This window comes from Rhinatrema bivittatum, chromosome 4, assembly GCF_901001135.1.
Source record: "Rhinatrema bivittatum chromosome 4, aRhiBiv1.1, whole genome shotgun sequence".
NCBI classification, from domain to species: Eukaryota; Metazoa; Chordata; class Amphibia; order Gymnophiona; family Rhinatrematidae; genus Rhinatrema; species Rhinatrema bivittatum.
In genome coordinates this window covers 171157884-171184479 of record NC_042618.1, presented here as the reverse complement: position 1 = coordinate 171184479, position 26596 = coordinate 171157884, and the positions used below count along the sequence as shown (strand labels likewise).

Sequence of the window (26596 nt, the reverse complement as noted above, 5' to 3'; positions counted from 1 at the left end):
TGAGAGTGCTAAGGGCCCAGTGACCACAGTGGGCACCAGTGGATGTGGTTGGATGCCTCAGGTGACATGACGGAAAGGATAATGAACCATTCACAATGTCATTTCAAGGGCTGTGTTCAGCCTCTTGGAGCATTATCTGGTACTGGGAGTAACATGGAGGTGATATCACAGAACGCAGCCCACCACTATGCCTTAATCAGAGCCCCAGTGGTATTGGTGATTCTTTGTCACACTGTTCCTATTGATTCTATTAGGAGATAGTGTGACAGTGGAGACAAGCATGCATGTTGGGGTTTGGCGGGGATTGTCTACTCCAAGGGCCTAAGGTGCTTGTAGGTGGCATTCTCTCTGTCAGTAGGATACATAGCTATGCCAGGTTCTTCCATCATCGTGACAAGTTATAAGCTTCCTTGTATTTTTCACACCATGGGGTGCTAGGGGACACTGGCTTGGAGGGTGCCATCACACACTCTGTGATTGCTTTTGACAGTGTGCAACCACCGAATGTAAATGGTAGTGCTCTGTCCTTTTTGTGCTGTGGGATTCAACTCACAAGCACGAAGGGTGGGTGTGTAGGTGTGCTGCTATCTGCAGGATGGGGTACGGCTCAGAGTACTGATCATCGCGCTTTTAAAGCAGAGAGTCCTAGTCTTCCAGTTGCTCTGTAGTGAATGGGGGTGTGTTTCCCTCGTGGTGAGCACAACAGGTTGGGCACAGCAGCCACAGGAATGAACTAAGACTGTTCCTGGTCAAACCCCTTTGGGCATGGATACCAGGAGGGTAGCGTGTGGAGTCTTCCCCTCCTTCCGAAGAGAAGTATGTCTTTCGACCCCTCATGTTAACTCACATTTTAATATCCTTCATGGGGAGGCCTCTGGGGCTCCATCCCTTGCAGTTCCAGCATTGACCTGGAGCCTTGATTTTTTTGAATTGGTGCATCTCCTTGTAGGCCAGGATTGGCATGCATTAGGAGATGGCAGCAGCAGTTGTTGGACTGTTTTTCTCGGGGTCCCTCCATTGATTACCGTGGTGGCCTACCCTGACTGAGAGTGACTGCAAGTGCAAATTTGGTTGCTTCTGAACCGTAGCAGTCAGTGACTGTAACCCAGCTGTCACCTGGAGAGTAGGAAGGTTGTTTTTTTTTTTTTTTTGGGATCGGGAGGCCATGATTCTTGTTGCTTTTCTGTCCCTTCAGGAAGGGGAGATATGATTGGTTTTCCAGAGGTGACCTTTATGAGTTCCCCCTGGATGCCTGGTTGTCCACCTCTACAAGGGTGACTCTAGTTTGCTATTTTCCCGGAGAAGGGATTTCACTGCTTTTGACTGGTGTTGCTCTCGGTTCCCTGCAGGATCCAAGAGCAGGTCAGGCAGTAGTGCTCTTCTTAGGTCATCCTAAAGCACAGCATGTCTATTTTGTGAGGGAGCTATTCCAGATTCGGTCTCCCTGTTGTACTCGGGGTCTCCTCTCCAGGTAGCTCCCCAGTGAAGATTAGGGGTTTCTCCTGTGTGGGAGTCACCTCTATGATATCTGCTGAGCTCAATGTGTGTTTTTCGTTGATGACCACTTTTTTTTTTTAACTCTTTATTTAACAACTTTTCCCCCAATGTACCAAGCAATACAACATGGTCATTACAAATGGCCAAGTATTATGACAGCACCACAGTAACTGCCCCGTACAGAGGTTATAATTATACACGCAACCTGATAATTATGCATGAAAGTAAACATTTTCACGTAAAACATACATAAACTACTGTTGCGCACAATGTGCAATATATGAACCCCATATGTGTTAGTATTTGAATTTGAATTTTTCATTTTGTATCGCAAAAAATGTCTTGTCTTGCACATTTGGCTCAGCCAATAATCAAGCGGGGGGCTCGATTTCCAAAAGGTGGCAATGGTAAATTTAGCAGCCAATAAGTTGACCAGTCAACTGTCTACTTTTAACCGGAATCAGTGAGCCCATCCATCTACGCAGTAGCTGTGATCCAATATGTACGGAGAAACCCACAATATCAGCAATTTCCTGTGCAGCCAGGGACCAGAAATAACTGACACTTGGGCAAAACCATCACATGTACATGAAGGTACCCATCTCCCCGCATCCTCTCCAACAGACATCTGCATCAGGAAACATTTTTAAGTAATGAACTGGAGTTCTATAAGTTCTATGCAGTAAACAAATCATCAGTGCAATGAGCTTAGCACAAATAAGAGAGGTGATGCGCTGACATCCTTATAGTTTTCCAATCTCTACTCTCCACTTCTATACTCAAAGCTGCATTCTAAGCATCAATAAGAGATTGCGAGGTCATGTTCCCAAACTTCTTTTCCAATATACTATAATAGATGTGCACTATACCTCGGATTCATGCACCAGGATCATGAAGGTATCTCTCCATGCCATTTAAAGTATGCAAAGGCTGGGCCAAATTAAAACATCTCGCTAAAGCCTGATGCAGCTGCAAATTTTGGGCATGAGCATCAGGATTAAGATCAAAATTCTCCGCCTGGTCCTGAAAAGTCTGAAAGCCTTCATCATCCCATAACTAAGATATTGTAACTAATTCTTCCTTTTCCATTCCTTAAAAATAGGGGAAAAGGTACAACCGGACAACATGGGGTTCCCAAAAAGAGAAGAGATTGGTGACAAATGTTCATCATCTGTCCCCAAATATCCATTAACATGCTCCCACACACTCAGTATATGAACCAACAAAGGACTAACCCTGCCTGCCCTGTGCCTCAGAGCAGAGCTGGCAGATAAAAAGGGAAGTGTTGCCAGATTAGCCACATCCTCCTGCTCCTTCTCCAATTCAAGCCAAGAAACTCCATCTTCACTAATCCAGGCATGGAGGCAGACCAGTCCAGCAGCCCAATAGTAGAGAGGAAGATTAGGCAGAGCCATTCCCCCCTCCCCGACCCCTTATTCAGCCACAAATGACTTAATCCTAGTGAATTACAATAGAGAGAATACTTATAATTTAACAGCAAAAAACGTTTTTAATCAAGTTTTTTTTTTTTTTTTTTTTTTTTTTTAATAAACATTTTTATTGTCTCTGAATTCGTCCACACACAATAGACATATCTAGACATAAGAACAACTGTCAAGATTTTTCTGGCATATCCTACTAGAATGCGTTATGGATAATCAGGAAAAAAAAAAAGGGTGCAAATAGTGTGATAAACAAAGTATATCCATCTAAATTGAGCACAAAGAATAAAACATGCCCTTCGTTAGTGGTTGTTAAAGAAAATCATAAGTATCTCACAGATCAAGATGAGGTGTCTGCGGGGCATGTCTCAGCCGTTAGATAGACCCATATTAATGGGAGGTCTTTCGCCATTGCAGATAAGAATCCCAAATTAGGTAAAACTTTCATAGATTACAAGTCCTTTCTGCTGTAATTTACTCATAGTGCAAACATTATCAATTCTGGAAAGAACTCTCTCAAGTTGGAACTTCCTTCTGTTTTCATGTCCTGGTGATCTCAAGTCGAGCTGCCATACAAACCTGTAGGATGAAAAGACTGTGTAGCTACGTTCTTACTTTGCTCAATATTATTCAGAAGGGCAAACATCCATTTGCAATTGTATAGAGTCCACAAGTATCTCAGAGAGAAATGACTCTACCTGGTGCCAGAGAGGAGATGTACACCAGCGCGACCCACTACATATGAATGAAGGTACCCGAATTACCACAACCCCTCCAGCACAGGCCACTAAGATTGGGGTATATTTTTTGTAATCTATCTATCTGGGGAATAATACCACCGATATAATAATTTATAGCTGTTTTCTACCAATAAGGAAGAGAAGGCTTTGCTAACCCATCCGAAGATATCCAGCCAATCATCTTCAGATAATTCCGATGGGGGGGGTTCTCTTTCCCATGCCCTTATATGCACTGGTTTATCCTCAGTTTAGCATTCAATAATCTGTATACTTTAGTGCAGCGATTCTCAACCGGTGTGTCGCAACACACCAGTGTGTTGCCAAGCACCGGCAGGTGTGTCGCAGCTCCCAGTGTCCCACTGCCCCACTTGTGCTTGCCTCTCTCACCTCACCTTTTAATACCATGATGGTAATTGTTTTGCCTTCCTTCCACCTTTCTTAATGCATGGAATACATATGGACTGTGCCTCTAGGATTGTATTTTTAAAACAATGTCCATGCCTGTTGAACACTCTTAACTTTTGCAGCTGCACCTTTCAGTTTTTTCTAACTATGCTCCCCTCACTCCTTCGCGGTTTGGAAGCAATATCACAAGATTTGAACATCTATGGGAGGCGAGTCGCCTGATATCGTTTGAAAATTTGTGTACAGTTAAGAAATTGCCACCCTCTGAATTTCTGCTTTTTAACAAAATTATTTCCCTCAATAAAGAATTTAAAAAAATGTGGACATTTTGGCTATCTAATTCTCATCCTGTTGCCTCCACGGCTTTGTTAGACAGCCTTCCTTGCTGCTTTCTCAACTTATTAGCAACTGCGTCACTTCTGCTGGAGTAATAAGATGGGGACAACTGCTTGAGCTGGGTAAATCCCTTTTTGAAGGTATTTGTTCCCCTGTTAAGACATTAAAAGGCTGTCTCTCTAAAAGCAGTGGTTCTCAACCTTTTTTTCGGCCAGGACACACCTGACAGATGATTCTCACATGCGTGACATACTGAACATGTGACCGTCATGTGGCTAAATGTAAATATACATTCTACATCCTCAGGAACCCCCTTGATCTCCCACAATGGGTGCAGAGCAGAACTAGGGTATTACCCGTACAACTCACCTTAGAAAAAAGATGTTCTGATGACATCTCAGTAAAAGCAGAACAAACTCCCTTTACTGGCAGGCACAATACCCCTCCTTATGAAAAGAGTAATTTACCACTAATGCATGTCTCCTATTGAGAAAATACAACAAATAAGATGGATTACAAATGCCTACATGCTAGTAAAATACCTCACTTCGGTCACACACCAGAACTGACCTTCACCAAGTACAGAAAGACTACAAATTATAATATGCGAGACAGAAACTGGAATGGAAACCCAAAAAAGCCACTCTGCATGGAGTGCAAACCTGGAGAAATGGAAAGAGAATATAGCACCTAACATAGTCCAGGATCTGCAATAATGCCACACAAACTAACCCGCATGAAGTTACACCTGTATTATGGAACACACTCAAACAGTAACAACCCTATCTATGAAAAGGCAAAACTACAAATATTTAACCAAACCCTAAAAACATACCTCTTATTAGGAAAACAGAACAAACCAAGCTGCTATAGATCCCCACCAGAAATAATTGTAAAACTATACTAATAAATGTTACAAAACAGCTGATGAACAGAATAATATCCAACAATTAAAAACTCATACACATTATTAAAAATTGTCCAAATATCAATAAAATATTTCTAGTTTAAAAGCTGCTCTATTTCCTTTTTGAAAGTTAGTGCCAGCAGCTTGATTCCACTCTGGTTAAGGTAGAGCCCATCCTTTTGGAAAAATCTCCTCTTTCCCCAAACGTTTCCCCAGTTCCTTACAAAGCTGAAACCCTCTTCCCTGCACCATCATCTCATCCATGCATTGAAACTCTGGAGCTCTGTCTGCCTCTGGGGACCTGCACGTGGAACAGGAAGCATTTCAGAGAATGCCACCCTGGAGGTGCTGGATTTCAGCTTCCTACCTAAATCCTAATTTGGCTTCCAGAACATCTCTCCCACATTTTCTTATGTATTTGGTGCCCAATGTACCACGACAGCCGGCTTCCTCCCCAGCACTGTCTATAATCCTATCTAGGTGACGCGTGAGGTCTGCCACTTCGCACCAGGCAGGCAAGTTGTTACCAGGCGGTTTCTCACGTCGACTAGCCACCCTGCTATCTACATTTCTAATCGAATAATATCGAGATCACCAATTATGACGGCTGGCCTAACCCTTCCCTCCTGGGCAGTAGCCCTGGGATGAGCGTGTCCTCAGTGCGATGGGACAATACATCACCTGGAGAGCAGGTCCTTGCTATAGGATCACTTCCTGCTATACCAGGGGTAATGTTCTACTAGGAGACCTTTCTGATCCAAGGCAGCAACTTGGGCTGCCAGACTGGATTTGGGGGGTTGGCTACTATTCCCTGCAGGTCTCATCAATGTACCTCTCTGTCTGCCTCAGCTCCTCCAAGTCTGCTACTCTAGCCTCCAGAAGATTGGACTAGTTCCCTGAGAGCCAGGAGCTCTTTGCACCACCGGCGAGTAAAAATCATACATTTATTTATTTGTTCGTTTTTATATACCGAAGTTTAGCCAGGGCCTTCACTCCGGTTTACATTTGAAACAACGAAAAACCATTATAGTGAAACTAATAGAACAAGATCTACATCTTACGATATGATTGGTAATACAACATTTAGGATTATAATGAGATATAGCGAGATAAAACAATATAACATAACGAGAAATAACACAATAACAAGATAGTTGGTAATTCACTATTTAGGATAATTAACAGCAGGGGCAGGTTGTGACATTGGATGCGAATGTATTAGCGTTAGCAGGTTTTCAGTCGGCATATTGGGAGTGTCATTATATGGTTTAAATGGCTGAAATGGCTTGGTTGAGTGATATGTATGTAAGATTGAAGTGTCCGTAAGGGTATGGGGTGTTGGGTGGTTGTAACAGGTGGTTTAACCGATCCCATCTTTGAAGGTTTGTCTGAAGAGCCAGGTCTTTAGTTCTTGTTTGAAGATTTGGTGTTATTTTGTAGTCTTAGGTGCTCTAGTAGTGAGTTCCAGAGGTGAGGGCCTAGCTATGGAGATGGCTCTGTTTCTTACAGTAGTGTGTTTGACAGTTGAAATTGTGACACTCAATGAAAAAGACTGGAAAGCCCCCCTCTTCCTGCTGGACTGCTGCCTTCATCTTAGTTTTATTGAGTCCTAGTTAAGTTTAGGAGACTAAGGGAGTTGGAATGAGAATACTTTAAATTTACAGGTGAATTTACTAATTAATCAGCTAGTGTCCTGCAAGGGATGATTAAACTTTCAATAAGGGCTGGTACAATAGTATGATTTAGATAAGACCCTGATTGATTTTTAATGAGAAAGTGTCTTGTGCCTAAAAATCAAGAGTTGAGTGGGTGGGAAAGACAGACACTAGAATTAACTATCTTCTGGCTTGCTTGTTACCTCAGACACACACAAACTCTAAAGAATATATCCTTTAATTTCACCTTTCACCAAACTTTTATAAGACCAAAAATTTCTGAAAGCTATACTTACCAAGCCTCAAAGAATTTCTGCCTAGTTAACTGTAACATGTGTACTAATTTAGCTGATTCAAATCTCATTAGCTCTTCTCTGGCTTTAGTTAGCTGGGTCAATATTTTTTTTTTTTTGGAGCCAGTAGACCTGGTGGTCTTGAGAGAGAGTTTGAATTTTCTGTTGCAAAGTCGGCGATTCCTGATCTCCTCTGCTTCTCTGAGTGATGCCCTCGAAATTAGAAGAACTCGCAGATATGCTTTTAGGCAGTCCCAAACAATGGTGGGAGGGAAGTCCCCTGTATCATTTCTAAGCAGGAACTCCTGAATGTGGGCCGACAGATTTATTAAAATCTGCATCTGACAGCAAGGAATCGTTTAGTCACCAAAATCTTGAACGCAAAGACGAAATACATAGCTGTATATAATAAAATTCAAAGCAGTCTTCCCATAAGTACATTTCAATGGACGTGCTTCTATACAACTCCATTGTAATAGATTCCATGAATCCATGGAAAGGTGTGAGTGTGACTGCGTTTATTGCATTTTTTAAGGGCTGAGAGATGAATTTAGCAATGTTTGTAGTACAAATTTGGATGCTATGTATTTGGTAAAATTTGCACTTTTGTAATTTTTGTATAATATATTTAAATTGATTAAAAATTTTTTTTGCTGTTAATTACAAAAATTCTCGCTATGTAATTCACTATCTATACAAGAGAAGGTAATCATTCGCTTAATTTAATCCTAGCCAGTTTGATTCCAAATAAACTTCCCAATCCAGCTATGTAGTTCTGAGAAGGCCTGTGCTGGAATGGGACACGGAATGTGCTGAAAACAGGTATAAAGCTTAGGCAACCACATTCATCTTTAAAAGGCTAATTCTCCCTGCCCACATCAAAGGTAGTCTTCTAGTCATGTAAATTTTGCTTATTTTTCTCCAGCAGCACGGTATAATTTCTAGAAAATAAGCTGCGATAATCCCTAGGAACATAGTTTCCCAGATAGAAGCCATCCCACACCAACCAAAAGGCAGACAAACAAGCAGACTTATCATAGTTTAGTTTACTTTATAGTCTGAGAGGGAAACATAAGTGTCCAAGAGTTCTGAAAGAACTGGCTTCGACACCGCAAGTGTCCGTCAAAAAGACCAATACATCATCTGCATATAGCGAGATCTTTTGCTCACTTCCCTTAAGCCTAATACCTTTAATCTGGGGTGCTGCCTGACCGCAGCTGCCAGAGGCTCGATAGCCAGATCAAACAGTAGAGGCGATGGGCACCCTGGCGAGTGCCCTGTGCTATTGCAAAAAGGGATAATGCATCACTGAGCATCAGGCGGACTCTAGGCCTCTCGTACATAGCTTGGATCCCATTGATGAACCTGTCTGGTACCCCTGTCTGCTTCAGGACCTGAAAAAGGAAGGGCCACCCCAGCCTATCAAAGGCCTTTTCCGCATCTTAATAATAACACCCAGGGTGGCAAGGATGACCATTCTTGCCAGTCCTCCCCTGCAGGACTCTACCTCAGTGAGGAGGGTTCTAGACCATTTAATTGGCAGATATGCCGTTCAACCTCTTTGCCATACCCATGGCTGATGGAGTTGGGGATGAGGGACCCCACAATGGAGGTGCTACTCTTTTGTGGTGGCTTGTGAGCTATAATTCTCCATTTTAGGGATAACCCTATTTATGGGAAGGAGAATCCTGGTTCATGCAACAGTTCCATTTACTGAACCGCATGCTTCCTTGAGGTGGAGTATATGTTATCATGTCTGAGGTATTGATGCTTAGGCCAGGTTGGTGGGCAGTCTGATCCGAGATCAGATCGATCTTGTCCTGATACCCTTAGGTTTCCAGGCTTGGTGAAGAAATCTGTTCTGCAGGGGTTTGCACTTGTGGCATCCCTGCTTCCTATCTCTTGGAGTATTTCTGGATTTCTTCCCTGTGGGGTGTTAGCTCTGTTTCAATTCTCATCAGGCTGAGAGGTTTACCTCAGGGAGAACAACTTCCTACTGGAGGGAGAACAACTTCCTACTGGAATAAGCAGTGAGTTATTTGGTTGGGATTGAGATATACAGCCTAGCACCTTTTTCTTACCCCTCCTTGTGTTCTTCACGCCTTCATGCTTCCAGTCGGAACGTCAGGGGAGAGGAAGAAAAGCTAGAGCATTCGTGGGTATATATGTGTATACCTGCAGGGAATTATACACACCACCTTTTCTCTGAAAAGGGTAAACAGTGGAGTGCCTCAGGGATCTGTACTTGAACTGGTGCTTTTCAATATTTATTTATTTATTTTATTTTAATGATTTTATATACCGACATCCGTTTGCACATCGCATTGGTTTACACATAACTTATATATATATAAATGATCTGGAAAGGAATACGATGAGTGAGGTTATCAAATTTGCGGATGATACAAAATTATTTAGAGTAGTTAAATCACAAGCGGATTGTGATACATTACAGGAGGACTTTGCAAGACTGGAAGATTGGGCACCCAAATGGCAGATGAAATTTAATGTGGACAAGTGCAAGGTGTTGCATATAGGGAAAAATAACCATTGCTGTAGTTACACGATGTTAGGTTCCATATTAGGAGCTACCACCCAGGAAAAAGATCTAGGCATCATAGTGGATAATACTTTAAAATCGTTGGCACAGTGGGCTGCAGCAGTTAAAAAAGCAAACAGAATGTTAGTAATTATTAGGAAGGGAATGGTTAATAAAACGGAAAATGTCATAATGCCTCTATATTGCTCCATGGTGAGACCCCACCTGGAATACTGTGTACAATTCTGGTCGCCGCATTTCAAAAAATATATGGTTGTGATGGAGAAGGTACAGAGAAGAGCAACCAAAATGATAAAGGCGATGGAACAGCTCCCCTATGAGGAAAGGCTGAAGAGGTTAGGGCTGTTCAGCTTGGGGAAGAGATGGCTGAGGGGATATGATAGAGGTCTTTAAGATCATGAGAGATCTTGAATGAGTAGATATGAATCGGTTATTTACACTTTCGAATTAATAGAAGGACTAGGAGGCATTTCCATGAAGTTAGCAAGTAGCACATTTAAGACTAATCAGACGAAAATTCTTTTTCACTCAACGCACAATAAAGCTCTGGAATTTGTTGCCAGAGGATGTGGTTAGTGCAGTTAGTGTAGCTGGGTTCAAAAAAGGTTTGGATAGTCTTGGAGGAGAAGTCCATTAACGGCTATTAATCAAATTTACTTAGGGAATAGCCACTGCCTATTAATTGCATCAGTGGCATGGGATCTTCTTAGTGTTTGGGTAATTGCCAGGTTCTTGTTGGCCTGGTTTGGCCTCTGTGGAAACAGGATGCTGGGGCTTGATGGACCCTTGGTCTGACCCAGCCAGGCAATTTCTTATGGTTCTCTGTTTTGTTTTGTTTTTGCCAAGTTCTGGTTAGTACTGCCTTTAGCTTTTCATACTTCACTGGGTTGTCCAAAGTGTCTTCGTGCTCAACTGAGCCATCCTGTAGACAGGATGGATCAGCCTACCCTTGACAGGGTGCAGTGTGGGTGAAGCTTCAATCCTAGCTTAACCTCCTGTTTGGGGGTTTGGGCTAGCGATCCCATTTCAGGGATTGCCTGTCATTCTTGACACTGCCCTGGGGTGGTCAGCTATGTCTGGTACTTTGGCAGGTAGTGTCTGCCACAGTCCCTGCCGTTGTTGATTATTCCAAGCGTTGCTTGGGTTTTTCTGCCCATTGTGCCCATCAGACAACCATGGGGTGCATTTCTGTAAATGCATTCTGTCCTTCAAATGCTAGTGGACTGCAGTTTCTTTTTGGAGGGCTCTCTGGCCCCAGTCGGACTTTTGGTTGTTTTGTGACACCAAAGGAAACTGTGTAGTCTTCGTCCAAGAGTTCTTCTCGTGGTTGCTTCTCTAGGCCTTTTCCTGTATCCGGGAAGTTCTAGACCTACTGTCTCTGCCAAGGTTTGCTGATCTGAACCCCGCTTGTAATATTTTCCGTAATGCGAAGCATGTTTCTTGCTGGCATTCGCGTCACTCCCTCTGCCTTAAGTGTGTTTGCTATGTATCGGGTTTTGAGTCTTAGTCTGTTCTATGGTTTTCTTTTTGTAGAACCCAACTATTCCTGCCTAGATCTGTTTTTGAGTCGGCATCCTCACAGGCAAAGAGTGAGAAGTGGTATTTTTCAGCATTGTGGGGTTTCCCACTTTGTCATGCTCAGGCAGCAGCCTATAGCTTGGGAATCTCCCATGTGTAAGCACTGCCATCTTGCTTGTCCTCTGATAAAGCAGAGTTGCTTACCTGTAACAGGTAGTCTTCGAGGATAGCAGGATGTCAGTCCTCATGAAACTGACCCACCTCCCCTGAGAGTTTGTTTCTCCATGTTTTAGCTATTCATGGACTGAGGTGATTCTGCCTAGGGGGCAGGGTGATAACTACAGCTGCACATGTTCAGTAGGGCATGTTAAAAAAAAAATTCTAGAATCTTTGATATCAAAGGTCTGGGCTTGGCTCCATCCGATGATGTCACCCATGTGTGAGGACTGACATCCTGCTGTCCTGGAGAAATCAGTTACAGGATAAGCAACTTTGCTTTCTCTCAGTACAAGATTTACTTCGGAACATTGTGATTTCTCAGTCTGGGATGGACATGTGTTAAGACTAGGTTTTGCACAATCTAACCTGTGTGGTTGTTGCTTGCTGCTGCCACCCATTACTTTGAAGCAGCACTTTGTATGCTTGGCCAAAAGTTGTCCACTGGCATGAATAGATTTGCATATACAGTCCTGTACACTCTTTGAAATATGAAGCATTTGGTGTATTTGGTTTTGTCCTCCTGACCCCCCCCCCACCCCCACTTCATGCTGTTGGTGACTTAAATCTGTAGTGATGGTGGGCAAAGCTGAGAGTATGCAGGCTTCAGCCCCATATTCACTGTGTTCCTGAATGGGTCACTTAGTCTCCCTTTGCTTAATCTTAGGTTGTAAATGAATACCTATAGCCCTATGTCTGCTGATGGCTATATATAAAATATTTGTTGTTTATTGTTATTATGATGGAGTAATTTGGTCCCTTGCTGTCCTTTAAAGCTTAACTCAGTTCTGTGACCCCCTCTGAGTCTTTCTGTAGGATTACTTTGTCTGGTCTATTTGCAGGTAACGGGGATGTTCCGCATTGTCCTGCTGTTTGCAGTCTCTCTGTGTATTGTACTTCCATTAAGCCTCCAGAGGAAACATGATTGGCCTCCATCCAGCCTTCAGTGCCATGGCCCTGATCTTTTACACCGTGTTCATGTTTGTGGTGAGCAGAAACACGGGGAAATTTGGGGAAGGGATTAGTCTGACAAGCATTCTAAGTTTTGTTTGAAAAGCAGCAGCTGCTGATGTTACTAGCTAACCCAGTGTAATAGTTATTATTTTCCTGCTACATGTTGGAAAATTCAGTCGGGGCTTAACTAATATAGTGCCCTTCACACACTTTATATTTTTAATTTTTTGATTTGTGTGTATTACCATGTATTGTGGCTTTTGAACACTGCTTTGGATGGCTTTTACTGGGGAAGCTGTTTATAAATATTTAAATAGAAGGGGACCATCTCTGCCCCATGTGCCACACCCCATAACACATAGTTTAAAACAAATCAGTCAGCAGACGAGAAGGTTTGTACCCAAAATGTTCCAGAAGTAAAACATTTTTAAGAATGGAATTTTTTTAAGAGCTCGCTGGAGGTCTCTTTTGAGAGAATGAGGATTTCTATGGGGCAAAAGTGAAAATGGCCTGCATAGTTACATGATAATGCAGACCTGTGTTTTTCTTTTTCTACAATTTGAGGATTTTTAATAATGTTTATCTTCTGCTTGAACATCTCAAACTCCAAAGTGAGTGAACTGTAAGGCAGAAACAGACCTGGCTTGTGCAATTGGCTATGAGCTGCCAGTAACATTCTCCCTATTGGTAACTATTGCTTAAATATTTCCCAGATGACCACCAAGGGCAGTCATTCGTGTGTTTTGATAATTTATTTGACTTTTTGTTGCATGTTCATAAAAAAAAACTAAGGGTCAGTGTCAATAATCTTGTCTGTCTCTGGTGTCTCCACTTATCCCCCTGACTTTAGATAGCCTATTCTTCTGTGCGTTTACACATTTTAACTGGTGCCTGGTTGGATCAAGTCCATTTATGGCGCACCTCAGGGCTGATAAAGAGCCTACCATATTTGGCACCTGCTTCTCCTGTCATCCGTAAGTAAAACACCGCAGGTGAGGGCACCTCTGCTTGGGGAAGTGCCAAAGAAGGAAGTATACAGAGGCGTTGTAGGTGCCACCTACAGATTGTTACAATGCTGGGATAGAGGAATGCAGTGCCTCTGAGACATGTGAGGCAGAAGGAGCCTGCTTTTTCTTTCCTTGTTTGCTCCATCATAAGGCCTCATGTTATCTCCCATTTGGACTGAGCTGAACCAATAATAAAATACTCTAGCTCTAAATTTTTCTGAAATAGTGGAACTAGGTGGATCTAATTCAGACTCAACTTGGGTTACTAATCACTAAATGTTACCTGTGTGTGACAACAGCCTGTAAAATTATTTGGAGTTCTCTCCATTTCCTGGTGCATGGCTGTCCATATGACCAAAGTCATCATCCCAGCTACTGGAGATGGTCGCATAGGGCCATTGGTATGGCAGTATATAAGAAATTTGTACTGCCATTATCTGCTGTATCTGTTCTGCTGAGAAGTTCAGGACTTCAGTTTCAAATGTTGAAAATATAACATGTTTATCAATCAAATTACTGGAAAATCATTTTAAACTAAAGCAAATACAGAAAGATGTACAATCCAGATAAGCAGTGTGTGTGCTTTTTCATCATCCTCTGTCACAGCATTGCTCGCAGAGTACTGTGGAGATTGGTGCCTTGTTCATTTTTTTTTTTTTTTTTACACCATTTTAAATCTCTCTGCTTTCTCTTTGCATTCAGATTGTGCTGTCCTCCTTCAAACATGGCCTCTTCAGTGGGCAGTGGCTGAAGTGGGTCAGTTACACACGCTGGGAGGGCATTTTTCGTTGCATCCCTATCTTTGGCATGTCTTTCACCTGTCAGTCGTAAGTACTTTCGTCTCATATTACTGAGGCAGAGAGAGAGATGTATTGGATTAAGTGAACAGCTTGCTGCTTATGCCACAATTTACAGTGCTGCTAACCTTACTGCGGAGTATCCTGAGATTTTTTTTTTTTTTTTTGACTGCCACCCCAATTCATTCTGGTCCTTGATATGTTGCCAGCTCCATCTCATCCTTAGGTTAAGGTATATTCCTGCTTCTGCTTTGTAGGATGATAGTGACAGGAATTTACTTGGACATTTACCAGTGGAGCTTGAGATCCTTTTTATCATTGGTATGATCTCGCTTTCTTTTGATGATGGAGCACCAAGAAAATGAGTGGTTCTAACATCAGGAGGCAAGAGCAGCCGAGACAACTCTTAGAATGGAGAAGGTCTCACAAAGCTCTTTGTACTGATTCAGGTGTGAGGGGTTAATAATGCAAAAGATTTTGCCAATTTTTAATTACACTATGACATTACAAAAATGCATGCAAGTCCTTTATTGAAATAAGAGGGTCTCACACAGTAGTTTTTCACAGGAGTTATGTCAGACATGACACTGGTGGTTGCTGTTACTGTTTGTTTTCTATGTAAATGTTGAAATCTCCCTCCTTTATGGAGCTTTGATTGTAGACGGAATCTTTCCCTTTGGAGTTCTGTGCAATGATTTACTGTTTGCCAGACCCCCCCCCCCAAAAAAAAAAGAAATTATGATCCTTTACTGTTTTATTAGTTATTTCAAACCAGTCTCGGTATATTAACATCTGTTGCATTGGTGATACAAGATTGTATGAGGAAAGGTGCCCAAGTATTTTTTTTTTTTTTTCCTCTGAGGACAAGCAGGATGGTAGTTCTTACACATGGGTGACCTCATCAGATGGAGCCCAATTCGGAAAACCTATGTCAAAGCTTCTAGAAACTTTGTCTAGGCAAACTGAGCATACCTGCATGCCCTAAACGATGTGGGGTCCCTCTCCAGTCTTTTCTTTCTTTTTTTTCCGTGGAACTGTGATCCTTGCGGGTTGATTGAACCCTTTTTTCTTTTTTTTTTAAACTTGGCTTTTGCCTTGTGGAAAACTTCATTTTTTGCAACTTTTTTTGCGTTATTTTCTTCATGTTCATTCCCTATGATGGCGGAGCCTCTGTGCCTGCCCACTACCATCATTTGTTTTTTCCCCTTGATTTCGCCCATTATGGCCATGTATGGTTTTTCGGTGGTGATTCCAGTGCTCGAGGATCATGTCGATCACTGGTCCTCATGCTGTTTGTGTCCTCTGCCTGGGAGCATTGCATGACATCCAGGGTTGCCACTTATGTGCCCAGATGACCCTGAAGGGACGTCATCTTTGACACGGACAAGATGGATCATCTCTTCGGGTTGAAGAGTCTGGAAATTAGCATTGGCGGCATCGGTATTATCGAAGGACCTTGGAGCTGCACCAATGGACACCTCGCCTTCGACATTGGTTGGGACCATCTGTTCCGTCAAGGTCGCTGGTCTATAGGGAAACCGGAGACCAAGTGCTGTCAATTTCCGGTCTGAGGACACTGGGGTTTTGTCGACCCTCTGCACAAGGGAAGGACTGGGCCAAGCATAGAGGGAAGCCCCAAGAGGTATAGGTGCCGGGCACGGGGATATACTGGCTTCATCAATGCCCCGGTCCACGATGGTCTCCACTGGTCCTGGTGCTAGTCACTGATGATCCCCCACTTGCGATCCGAGGAAGATCTGGCACCCCTCTCTTCTTCCCAGTTGGTCTTGGCATTGGCAGCGTTCAAGGAGGAGCTGGAGTGTTGAGTCCAGCTGGTGGTGGAGCGGGCGTTGCGGGACTTCCTCTGGCCACCGATGGAACTGGTGCCACCCGTCCTTGTTATTGCTTCTGGAAAAGCTCAATGTGCTTATTGGTGTGTTTCACCGACCCAGCTGGTGTCGCTTCCCAGGGCGGCACTGGTGCCTGGTGGGGGTACCAAGGCCTCTCCCTTCCAATATAGTGGTATTCGCCAGTTCCTTGTTCACAGGAAGCTCCGTCGAGGCCGGCCTATGGTCCCTCCGACCAGTTCCATTGGTGTCTGGACATTGGCCGAGCACCTAGGGCCCCATTCCCTGTGGCATAAAGTGAGGATGAGGGTCCTTATAACACTTGGGGAGATGATCAAACAGAGTCATCCTCTTAGGACTTGGATGGTCTCCCGTCAGATCCTTCGCCTCCAGATGAGTGAAGGAGGTCTCCGCCTGAGGAACCTAACCTTCACAGGTTTGTAAGGGTGATGGTGGAGGCCATCCCATTCCACCTTTTAAATGAAGAGGATGCCAGGCACAAAATGCTTGAGATCCTTCAGTTTGTGGAGCCTCGTAAGAAGATCATGGCGGACTCTGTACACAAGATCCAAAAGGAGTTGCTGCTAAGGATTTGGAACACCTCCTCTCAGTGCTTCCTGTTAATAGAAGGAACGGGGTTTACCTCATCCAGAAGGCTGCTGGATTCGATAAGCATCTGCTGCCTTACCAGTCGGTGGTGGTTGAATCAGCCCTCAAGAGGGCAAAGCGCTCCCGGACACATTCTTTGGCGCCTCCGGGTGGAAAGTGTTCTAAGACACTATGCTTATTGCCCACATTGTCGCCTATCAGCTCTACATGAGCCAATACTTACAGGACATCTGGAAGCAGGTGCAGAAGGTGGCCTGAGTAGCTGCCTCAACAGCAGTAAGGACACCCTCATGTCGCTGGTGCATAAGTGTCTGGAGTGCGGGAAATACGAGGTCCCTGCGACCTACAATGTTTTGAGATGGCATTGAGGGTCGCCACAGTAGAATCGGCACCTGCAGAATGGCATGACTGTTGTCCTTTGATCTGACTTGCTGACATGCCGTGTACTGGAGAGAATCTTTTTGAAGATAGGGTGAGGGATGCTGTGGCCCACCTCTGGGACCATCTTTTGAGCTGCTGCGTACCTGTGACCTGAAGTACCTGACCTGAAAAGTCATATTTTTTGTGGCGGTCAATTCAGTGTGCAGGGTCAGCGAGCTCCAGGCCTTAGTCACTTATCCACCTTACACTTAATTTTATTTTGACAGGGTGGTCTTAAGAACGTACCCTAAGTTCCTGTCTGAGGTGGTGATGGACTTTCATCTTAACCAGTCAGCCGTCCTGCCCATTTTCTTTCCCAGGCCGCATTTGCACCAAGGTGAATGAACGCTGTGCAGTTTGACTGGAAGCGAGCCTTAGCCTTCTATCTGGAGCAGACAGAAGCCCATAGACAGTCCGTCCAACTTTTTGTTTCTTTTGCCATTGCCATCAGACACTATCCAATTGACTAGCAGCTTGCATCTCCTTCTGTTTTATCCAGGTGGGACTGCATCTTGGGGGTCATGTCAAGACTCATTCTGTCAGTCACTCAGTGTCTGTAGCGCACTTGGGACCAGTTCCTGTGGAGGAGGTGTGCAAGGCATGCATTGTGGAGTTCTCTCCACACATTCATATCACAATGTTTGGATAGGGATGGCTGATGCGACAGTAGGTTTGGCCAGTCTATTCTCTGAATCCTATTTGAGGTGTAGAACCCAACTCTCCCAACCTAGGGCCTATTGTTTGGGTTCAGACTGTCTCTCCCTCTGTTACCAACAGCACCATTGTGTGGCCCGTTGGCACCTGGTTAGGTGTCTGTTGGTCCCCTTTTATGTTGGGGAGCAGCCTGTAGCTAGGGATTCAACCCATGTATGAGAACTACTGTCCTGCTTGTCCTCTGAGAAGCAGCGTTGCGTACCTGTAACAGGTGTTATCTAGAGACAGAAAGATATTAGTCCTTATGAAACCCACCTGCCACCCTGCAGAGTTGGATTTCTCCTATTTTTTATTTTAATCATTCTATTTTACAAGACCTAGACAGACCCTATGTGGATGTGTGGTATAGGGCATGCTCAGTGTGCCTAGTCAAAGCTTCTAGAAACTTTGACATAAGTTTTCCATATTGGGCTCTATCTGATGATATCACCCATGTGTGAGGACTAACATCCTGCTGTCCTTGGAGAACACCTGGTACTGATAAACAACTCTGCTTTATCCTTAACAATTTTTTTTCTTTATCCTTTTCTTCTTCTTTTTTTTTTTTTTTTGAAACACTGAGATTTGTAAATATAGAATAGGTATTGAGGTTCCAACTACATTAGATCCTCACCAGCACACTTTATGTATGAATGATTCATGCAGGGTCAGTGTGCTGCATGGAACAGACATCAGCTGAAAACAGGAGATGCAAATCCAGAGGCAAGCTGGGAAAAGTATAGAGCTATATAAGGCTGGGCAGGACCTTCTCCTAATCTGACTTATGTATATAGAAAGGAGGCAGGGAACATTTTTCAGACTTTGCTATTTTACTTTATCTAACTCTGATTCTACCAAAATGTCTTATGGATAGACTAGGATTTATTTGCTATAATTGACTGATGCCATGCACACTATTCCGCACTGGAGCCCCTGGTGCTTAGGATCCTCCATGGCTTTGGTAGTACCAGAATGTTGGCTACAAGTCTCCAGAATAAAGCTGTAAGAAAGGAAAATAGGTTCTTACCTGCTAATTTTCATTCCTGTAGTACCACATCAGTCCAGACTCCTGTGTTTTGCCTCCCTGCCAGCAGATGAAGACAGAGAAAATTTCACTGACACTGTACATAACCCAGTGTGCCACCTGCAGTCCCTCAGTATTGACCTGTACCCAAGCCAAGATGACAGCAACAACCATAAATTTCTAAGCAAACTCCCTCCCCTCCAATGAGCTGGAAAAAGGTGAAGTTGCCCAAAAAGACAATGGAAGACTCTCTTCCCAAATTTATCATAAGTGATCAGCATTGAAAACCTTGCACTCTGCACTATATACAAAGCAGTAGTATAAGTGGTGGACTCTTCCCTCCTCCCAGTAAATGGATGGGTCTCTGGACTAATCTGCAGTACTACAGGAACGAAAATTAGAGGGTAAGAACCAACTTTCCTTTCCCTGTACTTACCCAGATAAGTCCAGACTCTTGGGATGTTCTTAAGTTCCCCTTAACTCTGGTGGGACCTGGAGAGATCTGCTCATAGAACACTCTCACCAAAGCACATGGAAGCCTAGCAAAAGTGCAACGACTTCCCAGTAGCCTCTCAGCAAATTTCATGCAGAGTCACCTGTGTGTCTCAGCCCAGGAAGTCTCCTGAGAACATGTCAAGTGAGCCCCTAATCCCCCGGCAGTGGGTACCCTTTAGAAATGTTAAGTCGACTTGATCGCTTCCTTCAGCCATCGCACAATTGTAGCCTTAGACGCCTTACTTCCCTTCTTTGGACCACTCAGTACAAAGAGGTGATCCGATCTACGGAAATCATAAGTGATCTTTAGATACCACAATAATGCATGCCTCCTATCTAAGAGCCTAAGCTCCCCCAAGTAAGGCATAGAAGAATCTAAATCTGGAAAAGCTGGAAGCACTACTGCCTAACTAAGATGAAACACCAAGACTATCTCAGGCAGAAAAGAAGGCACCATGCATAAATATAGCTTTAAATCCAACATCTGTAGGAGGGCTCTCTACATGACAGCTCCTGGAGCTCTGAAATTCTCCTGGCTGAACAAATAGCTACCAAGAAAACCACTTTAAGAATCAAGTCCTTAACCATAGCTTTCTTTAATGGTTCAAACCAAGCCTCACACAATCCTCTAAAGGACTAGATTCAGATTCCAAGATGGACAAATGTTCTGCACCTGAAGACCCAGGTTCTTAACTCCCCAAAGGAACTGTATAATATCCAGATGTGTGGACAGAGGATACCTTTGCACCTTACTCCGGAGGCAACCCAGTTGCTACCTGGACTCTCAGATAGTTAGGTTCTGGTCAAGGGACTGGTCCTTTTTCTGTAGAAAAACCAAAATATGCGACACCTAGCCTGAGCAGGCTGAGACTTCAGTCCGTCAATGGCAGACTAGGACTCCAAGATCCTCCAAATTCGCACATACAACAGATTGTAGAAGGTTGCCTAGCCTGCAATAAGGTGGAAAGAACTGATTCGGAATATCTCCTCCATCTCAGTTGTTTCCTCTCAGAAGCAAAGCTGCGAGACAGAAGTGAGCCACCTGACCCAAAAATATAGGGCCCTGGTAGAAAAGAGTCGACAATGTCCAAACCTCAGGGGCCCGTCTGTGGTCCTGAAGATCAGATCTGGAAAGCATGGTTGATGTGACCACTCTGGAGCTACCAGGATCATGTTGCTTGGATGTTTCTCTATCTGTCACAATCCCTTGTCCACCAGAGGCAATGAAGGGAAGACAAAAAATAATCCCTCGAGTCCATAGCAGCACCAGAGCTCTGATTCCTTCTGTACCATGTTCTGTTCAGCGGCTGTAAAAACAGTGATGCTTGGTATTTTCTTTGGTTGGGATACTCCCATCTTCTGTGAATGAGACACATCGCTGCCTCCTACAGCTCCCATTCCCCTTGGTATAACTTTCTCAGACTGAGAAAATCCACTTGAACGTTGTTCACTCTGGCGATGTGAGATGCTGCCAGCTGCTCCAAGTGCTGCTTTGCCCAGAGAATCAACTCCTAGGCCTCTCAAGCCACTGCCTGATTCTTGGTTCCACTTTGACAGTTGATGTAATCCACCGTCGTCGCATTGTCTGATAAGATCTGTACTGGATGGCCGTGTAATCTTGGCAACGCAAAATCCACCACTCTCGTCTCTAACCGATTGATAGACCATGAGGCCTCCTGTTTCAACCACTGGCCCTGCACCGACTGATCTTGCCACACCACCTTCTATTTGGAGAAGAGAGGCTTACATCGGTGGTGACTATTACCCAATTTGGAGCCTCCCATTCTGCACCATGTTCAAGGTTCGTGGTGGTTTACTTGCACCAAAGGCTGTCCCTGGCTTCTCCCTCTAATGGAAGAAGAAGATGAAACTCTTCTAATAACGGTTTCCAGCAGGAGAGAAGAGCCCCCTGCAGAGGCCGCTTATGCACGAACGCCTAATGCATTAATTCCAATGTCAATGACATAGAACCTAGGATCTGTAGATAGTCCAAGTCCCTGGGCACCAAACACGCTAGCAGAAGCCTAATTTGACTCTGCAATTTCAGTAATCTCTCTCTGTGAGAACCACTCTGCCAGCGTGTCGAACTGAGCTCCCAGATACTCCAGAGTTTGAAAGAGAACCAAATGGCTTGTTGCTAGGTTCACTTCCCATTCTAGAGACTTTAAGTGCATCGGTACCTTTTGTACTAATTGTCAGGTCTTCTGATTTTGCACAAATGAGCCACTTGTCCAGACATGGATGCACCAACACACCCTCCTTTTGCAATGCAGCAGCCACCCCCACCACCATCACCTTGGTGAAGGTATGTGGAGGCAACGTCGGTCAAAGGGAAGGGCTCGAAACTGAAAATGTTCCCTTAGGACCATGATCCTCATGAATCTCTGGTACTCCAGCCTAATGGCTGAGCAGACACACCTCTGTCAAGGCGAGAGATGCCAAGAACTCCCTTGTGTACTGCGGCTATGAAGAACCTCAGAATTGGACCTCAAGAGTTTCCACATGGAAGTGGGGAACCTTGAGAGCTGCATTTACCTTCTTTAAATCCAATATCTCTTGGATTGGATACGGGAGGAAAGAAACAGGATGCTTAACTTACAATTGACCTCCGGCCACACAAAGCATTTGAGCCACGCTGAGTGTGTTCTGGGTCTAAAGCCAAAAAACTGAGCAAGACATCTTTGTGAAAAGAGTCTGAAAACTGCTCTCAATTTTATGCAAGTTCTCCATCTTCTAGAGGTGAGAGAGCCAATTCTCCAGTGGAATCCGCCAATGTTTCATGATCCACATCTCCTTGAATATTACCAGGGACCAGCCTACCTTTGGCATTTGCCTACCGTGACTGACAAATGAGAGGCCCAAGCATATGATTCCTACATAGTAGGTTGCTTCGCCTTCGCTGAGCGCCCCTGCAGAAAGGAGTGCAGGCCCTGGAAACATTCCACCTGGGAGGAGGATGGATCTATATTGGAGCCCAAAGGCTCAACCATGCTCTCTCAGATCTCTCTCTTGGGGAAGCTTCTGCCCTCAGGAACGAGGGAAGAGGAGAAATGACCTTTGCCTCGCCTCCCACGCCACTCCCCTCCATAGGCCAAGGGGGTGTCCCAACATGGGCAAAAGCTGTAGTAGTCAAATTGCTCTGAGCATCTATATAGCGCTGACACAGAGGGAGAGAGAGTGAGGACTGAATTGCTATCAGACAGCAAGCCTCACAGATAGCAAGGCACTTGGACCTGTTCATCCCCAGCGCCTAGCTCTCCTGAACTTCAGCTCTAGCCTTCTGTGCGCACAGCAATGCTACCCGGGCTTACTCACACCCCTCCAGGACGCATGCGAATATGCACTCAAGACCTAGGTTGTGGTCATATACGCAAAAGTACATGTGCAAATACGCGCTCGTATAGACTGTGGCCGTACGTGCACAAATACCTGCACAAATATGCGCTCAAGTTTAGGTTGCAGTCTTATGCACACAAGGACCCGCACAAATACACGCTTCAGTCTAGGTCGTGGTCTTAGATGCTCAAGTATCTGCGCAATTAAACGCTCAAGTCCAGGTCGAGGCATTACGCGCACAGGTTCTAGCGCATGCAGTCACCACACAGCGATAATGCATGCACACGCCTATGCATGCAGGAAAAGAACTGCTACTGCAGCCCTAGGCAAAGCCTGCCTGCACCTACAGCGCGTTTAGGCCCAGATCTGTATAACATCAGGCACCGAAAATCATTGAAGGCCTGAAGAGCTTCTCAACAGCTCAGGGGCTTTGACCGGCCGAGAATCCATGGAGACTGGGGCTGACAGCCAGTGTCCCCTATTGCTTGTTCCGCTAAGCAAACTTTGTGCATAAGCAAATGAAGATGACTTCTGCAGGTTTTAAAGTACCTCTCTGCACCTCTGGGGGACAGGGAACTGCTGGCGATTAGTTTAGGAGGGAATTCTCCTGCCGATGCTGCTAGGGAATCTAAAATGGCCACCATTTCTGCACTGACAGGGAAAGAATCAGTGCTAGACTCCGTCACTTGTGAGGCTCGTTCTACTAGAGTGGTCACGCTTGATGCAATGCCGATTTGCCGCACGCACACGCTGTTTCTTGCCGCACCAATGGTACGACCAGCATCTCAACGGCAAGCAGGGGAACAGTACCCTCGGGTCCATGAAACCAACACCTGCTGAGAAATCCCATTGCTGAGCTCCCCGAACAGCTAAGGTAGCTCCTCCCCTCAGGAACCCTTTCTCTAGCTAGTTCCTTGTTTGTTTTTTTTTTCTTTAACTCTCTGAAAACAAGGTACATAGATACCAATGCTTTTCTTTGGTGCAGAGGTTCTGGTTCCAAGAGTGCAGGCTGTATGGTAGAAAAGAACCAAACCACTGGCTCTGTCTCCTTTCGCTAAACTTTAGCAACCCAGCCCAGGACAAATCATATAAAAGGGCTACTTCCCTGCCCCACTGGGCTTGCAGTGCAGAACTGCCGCTCTCTTGTGAGGTATGAGAGATCTGGATCACCAGATATCCACCCCAAAGACTTCCAGACTGAGCTATCAGAAGGGTCACCAACCCCCTGCTCGTCCGTCTCGAACCAGGGGGGATGGCCTCACCAGGACCTCACAAACCCCAGGAGGATCCAGAAATTTTCTTGTCTTTTAATCTTCCTTTTTTTTTTTTCTATTCAGTCTGCAGGTTTTACACTGTCTACCATCTGTTGGAGACTGAGAAATACGGAGGGACTGCAGGTGGCACACTGGGTTATGTACAGTCAGGCCCATTCAATAAAGTCCGTGGGAGAACTGGCGCTCCAAGGTGAGCGCCTGCTCTCCCGACGCGCGCCAAGGCACCTCTCCTGGGCACGCGATTCTTTATTTAAATTAGGGCCTGCGCTAATAAGGAGGTGCTAGGGACACTAGCACATCCCTAGCGCCTCCTTATTGGCGGAAGCGGCGGCTGAGAGCGACTCTGACAGCCGACGCTTAATTTTACCGGTGTCTGTTGTTGAACCTGCTGACAGCCATGGGTTTGGAAAACGGACGCCGGCAAAGTTGAGTGTCCTTTTTCCAACCCGCGGGCAGATTTTCTTTTTTTTTTTAATTTTTGGGGCTTCCAACTTAATATCGCTATGAGAGTAAAATGTGTGGCTTGTATAGCGGGTGACTAACTAATAGGCTCATCGACATGCATTTGCATGTGATGAACGCTATTAGTTTCAGGGGGGTTGGCAGCGCGTTTTCCACGCGCTTTTACCTTACAGTATAAGGGGTAATAATAGCTTGTCAAAAATGCGCAGCCAAACGGGGGCTAAATGGTGCACTCATCCAAGCACACCGTTCTGTATCGGCCTGAGTGTTAGTAAAACTCTGTCTCCATCCGCTGGCAGGGAGGCAAAACCCAGGAGTTTGGACTGATCTAGGTCCGTACAGGGAACATCAGTTTTACCACATTAAATGCTTATCCCGTTTGAGCAGAATGACTGTCATTTTCTATTTTTATATCTGCCTAATCAGAGGGTTTTTTTTCTTTTTTAATTTTAGTTAACAGTATTTTAGGACATATTTAATATTTCTTCAGTTTTTTCACCAGTTTTATTAGAAACTGAAGGTCTTTTAAGAAAGAGACTCTTTTTAAAGAGGGAATTGAGAAGTCTACATATGAGTGATGCAGGAGTTCCTGGGGAAAAACGGAAAGTTGCAAGTTGTAGCTGAGTGCAGAAAAAGCTTTTACAAGGGATGACAAATAGTCTCTAAAATAAAGATGAAACAATCGTCCTCTAGGTTTCTAACAAAGCATATCTTTTTGGGGAACTCAAATGATCAAAATGTTTAACCAAATGCTGAGGAAGGCTAGGAGAGTGAAAACTGCCTTTTGGAAATAAAACGTTTACCTGCAGCATTGTTGAATGGTTTGAACTTAGCAGAAACTAAGTTAAAAGCAATTTGGACTTTATTATCTAATCTAATTGTGGAGAATTTAGAGTAAATAATAGGTCTCCAGCTATTGAAAGGCTGCAATTCCATCCTGGGTTCTCGTAAACCACCAGACCTGTGTTTTTCATTAGGCCCGCTAAGCTAAAGTTACTGATTTTCAGTGACATTCACCACTGCCTATTTCATGGGAAATATGGATCCAGGACAGTTTCTTGGCCAGTTGCATCGCCATACCCTACTGGGTTCTCTTGAAAACAGTTTTGCTTGTTTGATAGCATTTATCAGCCTACAATTGCCTAAATGTGCTCCTTGTTCAGTTTATATTTTACCAGTGTATTTTTAAAATTAATTTTCCGGGTTCCATATATATATGCATTTTTGTCCAATGTGCTAGGAATGCTCCATTCCTAGATGGCACCCATCTTCTGTGAGCTACATAGCCCAGAGGTGCATCATTAATATATGGCAGCTTGCCTTGGAGTAAAAAAGTTTGACAAGATAGTAAAGCATGTACTTAATGGACAAAAAGTACGGTCATTACACTGTCTCAGTAAAATCCACAAGGATCGCTGCTTGTGAAGTAGGATCCAAATTTCAGTCCTGAAATATTACAGATCATCCTATTATTTGGAGTTCTGTTTAACTTTTTTTTTTTTCTTTTGGATACGCAGTGCAGTAAAACCTTTCCCTGCACCTTCTCCATTACATTAAGCTGTCAGAGCAGGGAGCAGCACTCCAAAAACCCTAATCTCCAGTGTGCTGAGAGAAAGCAAATGTGCTTTTATTTTGTAATGAAGTGTTTACAGCACACATTCCCTCATTAGGGGAAAAATAGATTGCAACATTTTAAATGAATAGGGGGCTCTGAAATATTTTGGATATTTATATGGCACAGGGTTAACAGGCCAAAGATTTCTCTTTGCTGGATTGCGGTGGGGCGCTTCAGAAATTTTTAGAACCCTATCTCCTCCTTACATAATCTTTCTTCCCCACCCCCTACCCCCCCCCCCCCCCAACTTTCCACATTTTTCCTTTTCTTTGCTTCTCTTGTTTCTTTTACTCCTTGCTTTGTCCTGTCTGTCTCTCTTCCTCTGTTTTACAGACTGGAGTAAGAGAAGGGCAGAAGGGGGACTGCTGCAGGTTGCTAATCTGATGGAGCACAGTATTAAGGAAATGGGATGTCATCCTGAAAGCAGCCCATGCCTTTTTGAAACTGTTATCTTGCTTTGCTGTCTCGCTACTCTTTTGCTATCCATAGATTTT

General features: G+C 44.2%; 1 protein-coding gene across 1 annotated transcript in view; it reads left to right on the top strand.

Moving 5' to 3' along the window:
* Window positions 1-26596, top strand: part of SLC38A10 (solute carrier family 38 member 10) — a 219202-nt gene that overhangs the window by 31899 nt on the left and 160707 nt on the right. The window contains 3 exon segments of the mRNA XM_029599221.1: window positions 12412-12486; window positions 12488-12556; window positions 14233-14357. Of these exon segments, the coding sequence (XP_029455081.1) occupies window positions 12412-12486; window positions 12488-12556; window positions 14233-14357 (269 nt within the window).